The sequence below is a fragment of the Empidonax traillii genome, unplaced genomic scaffold (assembly GCF_003031625.1).
Source record: "Empidonax traillii isolate 1590-97213 ecotype Southwest subspecies unplaced genomic scaffold, ASM303162v1 scaffold295:size639837, whole genome shotgun sequence".
In the NCBI taxonomy this organism is placed as follows: domain Eukaryota; kingdom Metazoa; phylum Chordata; class Aves; order Passeriformes; family Tyrannidae; genus Empidonax; species Empidonax traillii.
Genome location: NW_020955488.1, coordinates 43,947 through 52,186, shown reverse-complemented (window position 1 = coordinate 52,186; position 8,240 = coordinate 43,947). Strand labels below are relative to the sequence as shown.

The 8,240-nt window shown below is 60.0% G+C and overlaps 1 protein-coding gene across 2 annotated transcripts; it reads left to right on the top strand.

Moving 5' to 3' along the window:
• Nucleotides 1-2,952: 2,952 nt before the first annotated feature.
• On the top strand, nucleotides 2,953-7,112 carry BARHL2 (BarH like homeobox 2). 2 transcript variants are annotated; one of them, XM_027890686.1, is made up of 4 exons: nucleotides 2,953-3,365; nucleotides 3,561-3,750; nucleotides 5,152-5,377; nucleotides 5,881-7,112. In XM_027890686.1, the coding sequence occupies exons 1-4, from the start codon at nucleotides 3,171-3,173 to the stop codon at nucleotides 6,191-6,193; spliced, it is 924 nt and encodes a 307-aa protein (XP_027746487.1). In that variant the 5' UTR covers nucleotides 2,953-3,170; the 3' UTR covers nucleotides 6,194-7,112. The 2 variants fall into 2 exon arrangements, with proteins under 2 accessions (XP_027746487.1, XP_027746486.1); XM_027890685.1 differs by having other exon boundaries at nucleotides 2,953-3,750.
• Nucleotides 7,113-8,240: the final 1,128 nt, after the last annotated feature.

The following is an 8,240-nucleotide window of genomic DNA, read 5'->3' as shown; positions in this document are numbered from 1 at the left end:
CCCTCCCGGCCTCCTCCAGCCCCCCCTCCCTCCGAGCTGTGGTGCTGCCAGTGAGCCAACACGACTGCGCACCAAAATCCGAGTGGGAAGTAACCCATCCCGAGGCCGAAATGCTGCACCCTGCCATCCCCGAGCTGCTTGGCGGAGGGATCCCCCAGACCCACGCACTGTGCTTCTCGGGATCTCCCTCGGTGGGGCGGGGCCTTCCCGTTGGGGGCCAAGGTGGTAGTTGCTGGACCCCGTTGGCCGGAGCTTGAGACCGGTCCGCGGTGCCTGGGCTGGGCCCGCCCCTCCGGCAGGGGCCGGTTGTCGAACCGGCACATGATAGCCCATCCCTGCCGCTCGCTGCCCCCAGCCCCATTGATTAGCGCTCTAAGTGCCGCTCTAATTAGCTGCCTGCTAATTAACGAGCGGCGCCCCGTCCGAGTTTTCTGAGTGGCACCTTCGCTCATCGCTTTGATTCGGTTGTTGCTGATTTATTGGGACGGGGAGCTCCGTGGCTTTGCCCGCAGTCAGACGGGTGGGATAGATGGGAAAGGGGGGGGGGGGTGTCATTCAGCCAGGGGCTGAGGGGACAGGGGGCAGCAGCTGTCAGCATCTACCCTGGCCTCAACAAGTACAAGGAGCGTCCCGCTGGTCTCCTCGCCCCCAGAGGGTGCAGGCAGGAGAGTGGAAGGCCTTTTGAGTGAGATGCCCCCGCGTAGGGCTGATCACGCTCTGGGAATCCGAACCGGCCGGCGGTGCCCGCGGAGGAGCAGGACAGGCCGAGGTTGCCGGCGTTCTGGGCTCTGCAGAGCCTGGCTGGGAGCGGAGCGGAGCGGCTGCCCCGGGCGGGACGGGCCTCGCGCTGCTTTCCCCCAGAATATTTCTACACAATGGAATCGAGGATTACAAAATAAGAGAAAGGAAATGAAAGGTGTTCACTGTTCAAGAACATGACTTTAAGCCCTAAATCCCGATTCCGGGACGGGGAGGTGTATTGTGAGTTAAAGGATTATGCTGGTGTAACATATTACCCCGGATCCCGCATTCCCCCAGGGATAATTGGGACACAGTTTGGGTAAATTGCAAACTAAGACAGCAGGATAAATACAGCCGCAGCGGGCTACTTCCCAGCTGCAGGAAACCTGCCTGGGCATTTGAAGATATTTAGGTGTTTGTCATTTTCTCTTGTTCTTTCATTTTACTTCTCAGTTTCCCCCCTTCTTCTGTTCCCTTTTCTTCTCCTTGTTCCTCCAAAAGCCCCGATCTGTCGGGACGTGCTGGCAGGAGGTCACCCCGCCGTGCTGCCAACCTAGCTCGCACCGAGGCTGCGGCTCCCGCGCTGCCTCCGGCCTCGTCCGCGCTGGGCGCCCGTCGGGGACAACGGGGGCGGCCGCCACCGCCGCCCAGCGGACACGGGCGGCCCTGCACCTCTTTCGGGCCCGCCGCCTCTGCTCCCTCACCGGCCTCCGGGCGTAGCACCGGTGCCTAAAGCCCGGCGGCAAACCGTGCGGCTGGCTGCCCCTGGCTGTCCGCAGGGCCGCTGGCGGCCATGTGGGACCGTCGGGACGGAGCGGGCGATGCTCGGTAGCAACGGGCTGCCCGCGGACAGGCTTCCCTGCCGTGGAAAAACTTCTTCCGAAGTGCAGCAGAGGGGCCGGGACCTGTCCCGCCGCACTACCCTTCGGGTGTGGCACCGGTGACCGGTGAATCCCAGGGAAGCACTGCGATTTATACCAGCGAGGACCCAGAAGCTCCTCGCCCTCCTCCATACGAGGGAAGGCCGACCCCAAGCCGTCAGAAGCGGAGGCGAAGGCCGCGGCACTCTCCACCTTGGTATCTCTCATGTCGGGGCGCAGCTTCGCATCCCCCACCACTATCCTGGGGCTGTGGCGTCTCATGTCGGATCCAAACACTCGCAACGAGTTACCGGCTAGACACGGTCTCTCGCTCCCGTTGAGCTCCCCAAACGCTCCTCGCGCTTCTCCGCAGCTCTGAGCGGGACGGCTTCCCCAAGAAACAAAACGTAATGGGAAACGGGGTGGAGGCGCACCCGCGCTGCCACCACATCCGGACAGCACTGTGCAGGGCCGGACGGGACACTCCCGGTACGAGGCAGGCAGAACGATGGAGGGGTTAGGAAGGACCCTCGTGTCCTCACTCGCCGCTCCTCGTTCGAGGCTGGCGGCGGGCTCCCCATCATCGGGCCAGCCTCTGTGTGTGGGGCGGGGACGCCAGTGGCCCTACACCTAAGGTAGCTCTTAGTGCCCTCGCTGAACACCAGCACCCGAAAAATCCCTCTTGGGCTCATCCTGCCCTAATCTTTCCCTGCGCCTCCACTGCTGTATCCAGTTCCCCTGTGCCCCCGAATGTGCGGATATTGTTCTGGGAGGTGACTGGGTCTCGGGGCTACTGAGGCCGGGAAGAGAGGTGTCGAGCAGTGCTTCATAGGACCCTGGAAATGGCAATTCCTACTAAAATAAAACTCGGAGAACTCTAAGTCATTCATTATCACCCTTATAATTACTCTTCTAATTAGCTTGACACGCTGCTTCATCAGGATTAATACGACGTCTTGTCGCTGGCACTTCCTATTATTCTGACATTTAACCAGGGAACCGTCCCAGGAGCACCGGACGATACTCTCCGGAGGGATCAGCTCCGGTGACCGGGGGAATAGGGGCCCGATGGGGCGGCGGCGGCGTGGACAGGTCCGGGAGGGAGCTGGGGCGCGCCCCCTCCTCCCGCGGCCGTGCCCGCCGCGGCCGCTGATTGGCTGCGGCCCGCGCTGCGTCAGCCCCCTCGCGGCCCTCCGCCAATGGGGGCGGGCGGCGGCGGCGGCAAAAGCCCGGGTTTATAATAAACGGCGGGGGGGCCTTGGCGGCCGTGACGTCACGGGGGGAGTCGCCGCCGCCGAGAGGAGCTCGGTGGGCACGGGCGGGCGCGCCGCAGTGGCCGGTGTCCGCCCCGCTCCGCGCCCGCAACTTCCCGCAACAAAGTTGGGTAGCGGCGAGCCGGCCCGGCGGCGATGTGGTGCTCGGCGGGGGCCCCGCGTTAGTGTCTCCCGCGCCGCCGGTGCGCTGATTGGGGTAACCCAGTTCCGCCCCCCCACATCCCTTCTCCTCCACCCCCGGTGAGACCCCCGCGGCCGCCCACGGGGATGCGGACGCGGCGCTGAACGGTCCGCCATGGAGGGGCCAAGCGGGTCCAGCTTCGGGATAGACACGATCCTGTCGGGTGGCAGCACCGGCAGCCCCGGAGTCATGAACGGAGATTTTCGCCCCCACGGCGACGGCCGGCCGGCGGATTTTAGGAGCCAGGCCACGCCGTCCCCCTGCTCGGAAATCGACACGGTGGGGACGGCGCCCTCGTCGCCCATCTCGGTGAGCATGGAGCACCCCGAGCCGCACCTGGGGGTGGCGGAAAGCCTCCCGCCGCCGCCGCACCACCTCCACCTCGGCCCGCACCCGCCGCCACCGCCGCCGAGTTTGCAGCCGTCGCCCCCGCAGCCGCCGCCGCCCCAGCTGGGCTCGGCCAGCTCCGGCCCCAGGACTTCCACATCTTCTTTTTTAATTAAGGACATTTTGGGCGACAGCAAACCGCTGGCGGCGTGTGCACCTTACAGTACCAGCGTCCCCTCTCCCCATCACACTCCCAAGCAGGAGGGCAGCGCGGCCCCGGAGAGCTTCAGGCCCAAACTCGAGCAGGAGGACGGCAAAGCCAAGCTCGACAAGCGCGACGACACGCAGGGGGACATCAAATGCCACGGTAAGTACGGCCCGGTCCGACTCCGCACCGCCTCGGCCGCCGGTACAATCGGGGCCGCGGCGTTCGGCCTTATCGATGAAACGAAAATCATGGGGAAAATCTGCGGTAGGAGCTCGCTCTGTCGGGGCCACTCGGTGATCCTCGCTACCGCGGGGATAAGGTCGGTAGGACATTAAATCGCTTTTTTTCTTTTTTCTTTTTTTTTTTTTTTTAATTCAATATCTGTTGACCTTTCCTCCCCTTTTTATTTCCTTTTTTTTTTTTTTTCCCAAATTTAGCTTCTCTGTTTTTAAGAAAATAGCCCAAGCAGGGAGATCGCATGGGAAATCAGACTGTATTTATTTTTAATGCAAATGCGCATAAATGATTCTCCGGCTTTCTAAGAACCGGCTGCTCAGCTGCACTTACTGCCTTCAGCCTTTTCATTTTTACTAATTCGATCTAAAATAAAATTAAGATTAAAAAACCCACTTCCCCAGCAGTCAATAACAAATAAACGAAAAAACTCACAACTTTTAATTAAAAATAAAATAATAATAAGAAGAACTCGGCCCGCTGTCGGCAGAAGGAGGTTGAAGGGCTTTGTGCGTTTGGCAAAATCCTCGCGTTTCCCCTGCGCCTGGATAGAAGGTTTATTTTTCCGTCTTTAATTTTTTTTTCCTTCCCTTTTTTTTTTTTAAATTTTTTTTATTTTTTTTTTTTATTAGGGATTTCGTGCTGATGGGGAAGCCCCCGCCGTGCGGGGTTCGGAAATGAAAATAGCGATGTGCGCTTGGGAAGGGGAAGGGAGGAAAGGAGTAGGGAAAGGTGAGGAGGGACAGGAGATATTTTCCCTTCGGCGTCGGCAGAGCTGCCCTTCCCGCAGGCAGCCCGGTGCAGCCGAGAGGCAACAGGACACATTTTCCTTATTTTGCCGAACTGAGCTATTTTCGGCAGGCTCAGAGCAGCGAGGTGCCCGCGAGTGCCGCTCGTTTTGCTCTTTAGCATTAGCATACGAGTGCCCAAACCAGATGTACAGTCTGGTCTGGCCATTTTTGTGTGCACCAACCTCCCCAGTGGGTCAATTAGGGAGATTATTGTTCTTCCTGCGGGGAAGATCAAGGAGCGCCACAAACCCGGGCCCAAGTAGAGCCGGATTGACAGATCGATTTCCCGGCGTTTCGGGCCAGGGGGAGAGGGCGAGAAAATAACGAAAGCCCTGTAAGTTGGCAAGCAGAGATTGGAAATCCCGCCGTTTCCCGGACGGGCTCGCCGCCGCCGCCCCCCGCCATACTTGACCGTTCCCCCGTGCCCCGGAGGAGCCCCCGGGGAGGGGTCGGCGGGGCCCGGTAACCGCGGCGGGGCGGGGCGGGGGCGAGCCGGTGTCCCACCGGCCCTCACCGCGCTTCGGCTCGCTCGCAGGGACAAAGGAGGAGGGCGATCGGGAGATCAGCAGCAGCCGGGACAGCCCGCCGGTGCGCGCCAAGAAGCCTCGGAAGGCACGGACCGCCTTCTCCGACCACCAGCTCAACCAGTTGGAGCGCAGCTTCGAGCGGCAGAAGTACCTGAGCGTGCAGGACCGCATGGACTTGGCCGCCGCCCTCAACCTCACCGACACGCAGGTCAAAACCTGGTACCAGAACCGGAGGTAAGACGGGCCCAGGCGGCGCGACGGCCCAGGGTCTCCCCGGAGAACCGGGGGGCGGGAGGGCGCCGCTGGGTTCCTGCCCAGGGTGGTGCGGGGAGCTCCCGATGGCTGCCCCGCGCCCTCCCCGGCGGCGGGCTGGGGGGTCCGGCCCCTGTCACCGCTGCCGTAATTTTCTGTCTCATTACATACGGTCGCAGCAACCCTAATTCTGTCGCAAACCATTAGTGTCAGCGCGCTGCGATCTAACTGTGTACCAGGGTTATTAATTTGGCCGTAGTCGCCGTATGCATATGTCTTGGGGTGCGGGGCTGGGAGGGGGAAGCGGGCACAGCCGGGAGGATCGCACCGGGTGCGGGCCCACGGAGCCGATGCGCCTCGTCGGGGCCCCGGTGGTGCGGGGTCGCGCAAGGGAGGGGGCTCGCCACCTGTGGACTCCCGCAAAACCGGGTTAGGTGCCCCATCGTGGCGCCCACCCTGCAGCCGCCTCTTGCTCCTCCCGGCAGGACGAAGTGGAAGCGGCAGACGGCGGTGGGCCTGGAGCTGCTGGCCGAGGCCGGGAACTACTCAGCACTGCAGCGGATGTTCCCCTCGCCTTATTTCTATCACCCCAGCCTGCTGGGCAGCATGGACAGTACGACGGCGGCCGCGGCGGCCGCAGCCATGTACAGCAGCATGTACCGGACTCCCCCCGCGCCGCATCCCCAGCTCCAGCGGCCACTGGTGCCGCGGGTGCTGATCCACGGGCTGGGGCCCGGCGGGCAGCCGGCCCTCAACCCCCTGGCCAACCCCATGCCCGGCACCCCGCACCCTCGGTGAAATGGCACCGCGGTCCCCGCAACGAGCCCTTCCCCTCCCCGTCCCCAAACAAGCCCCAGCACCGCAGAGGAGGAAGCGAGGGGAAGCCGAGGGGCAGGAGCTTCTGCAGGCAGCCACCGGCCACCGAGGGAGGCGATCAGTCAGAGCAGGGACTCTTGAACCGTGAACCCAGAGCCAAGCCCGTAAGTGAAACGACCACACGCGGGGGAAGGCGGGCAGAGCCGCGGGGCGACCCGCCGACCTCGGCTCCTGCGAGGCAGGACTTGGAGCTCGGAGAGAGAGAGGGACGGAGGGGGTGGAGGAGGAGTGGGAGAGGGAGCCCGAGCCCGCCGGAGAGACTAACGGCTGCGGAGGACGGAGGGAATGAGAGCGCCTCGACCCCCGCCCGGCGGAGAAGACCGGGGAAACGAACTTTGCACTGATTTTTCTCATGACCTTTTTTTTTTTTTTCTTATTGCAAAGTGGCATGCTCCCTAATGCGAACAGAATTGTACAGACCGAGTGCTGAGTGCTATATCATATTTATTATATGTCGTCCAAAAAAAGGAGAAAAAATTTCACTTCTATACGTTAGTTTAAAACGAGCAAACGTGGTTCTTCCCTATCCCTTTTCATGTCTTTTTGGATTCAGTAAAATAAATGCTTAGATGATAAAATATAGATTTTTTTTTTTTTTTTGTGACTGAAAAATTACAGGGGAAAGCAAAGCAAAAAAAAAATAAACTTTATCTTTTTTTTAACAAACTTGAAAATTCAAGGTAGCTAATTTCTCCGTGACAAGAACTCAAGAAATTCAGAGCAGAAAAGGCAGATGCCACTTTTTTATTTTCAATATTATATTGAATATATTTTGAGTTTTAGGCTTGTTGTTTCTTAACTGGCGCTGTTTTTCCCTATCTGTATTTTAAAGGAAAATCAAATTCCCCTGCAGGTGTCGTGCCCCTCGCTGTTATTTTAAGCACCTGGGCAGGGTGGCGGCGGGTAGAGGCTCTGGCCCTTAGGGGCGGGCGCGACGGGACCGTGCAGGACGTGGGGATGTGGCCCCGGCCCGGCAGCTGTCTCCGCACGGAGCTGGGACAGGCAGCGAGCGCCGGCGGTCGGGGTGAGTAACGAGGGAAAACAGGCAGGGAGGGCAGAGGGGTCCCGGCGGACACGGAGCTCCCGAGCCCCGCTGGCCTTTGAACTTTATTGCTGTGTGTGCCCGTCCCACCCGCTCTTTCCCCTGGCAGGCATCTTTCCTGCCGAGCGCCTCCCTTCCCTATGCTGGCCTGGTCCGCCCGGCCACCGGGTCCCGCGGGGGCAGAGGGGACGCGGATTGGGACTGGGGGCTGTGACCCTCCACTGGGCTCCGGGGACGGCTCTGTCCCCAGCCTTTGGAGGTGAACACCCCCCTGCGAAATTAGAAAGTTATACAGCAATTACCCATAAAACATTCATAAAGTCCCGTGTTATCCTCTCCTCTGAGGTTTTGACGCTTTTTTTTTTCCCTCTCTATTTTTGCTCGTGAGTCCCCTTTCTTTTGAGACAGAATTGGAAAAGAAAAACAACAAAAAACAAAAATCAACAACAAACGAAAAAAGGAAAAGAGAAGCCTCCGGGCACGTTTATTTGGGCTTTGCTAATTAGCGAGCGGCTTGCTGATTTCTGTGCTAATAAATTCGCGCTAAAACCACATTGACCTTTGCCTTGATCTAACAAAAGGGGAGCGGGTCGGGAACGCCCACTTAGGTTTTCGCCCGTGTTGTGGCGGCTGCTGACTGTTCTCCCGCATCTCCGCCGTGGCCCCCAAATGCCCCCCGCAGGAACGACCCGGGAGGGGGTCCCTAAGTGGCCAGAGAAATCTGTGTGCCCCGCATCGCCACCGAGGTTTTCTCGGGAAACGCATCCTATGCGTGCTGGGGAAGGAGGTAGGAAATTCTGGGCTCGTTAGGGCCTTTTCCTGAGTCTAAGCAACGAGTCTTTCACGAAAGGAGGCAATGCAGCTGAAAAAGCTAGTCCCAGGTCGTTGTTCGTGGTGGCTTGGTTTTGACTGTATAAATTCTCTGAA

Excerpts from the sequence above, each read along its gene's own strand:
- BARHL2 (XM_027890685.1), top strand. The coding sequence starts at position 3,171 with ATGGAGGGGCCAAGCGGGTCCAGCTTCGGGATAGACACGATCCTGTCG. Across the intron at positions 3,751-5,151 it reads GGGGGACATCAAATGCCACG|GGACAAAGGAGGAGGGCGAT; the intron begins GTAAGTACGGCC and ends GCTCGCTCGCAG. Across the intron at positions 5,378-5,880 it reads ACCTGGTACCAGAACCGGAG|GACGAAGTGGAAGCGGCAGA; the intron begins GTAAGACGGGCC and ends TCCTCCCGGCAG.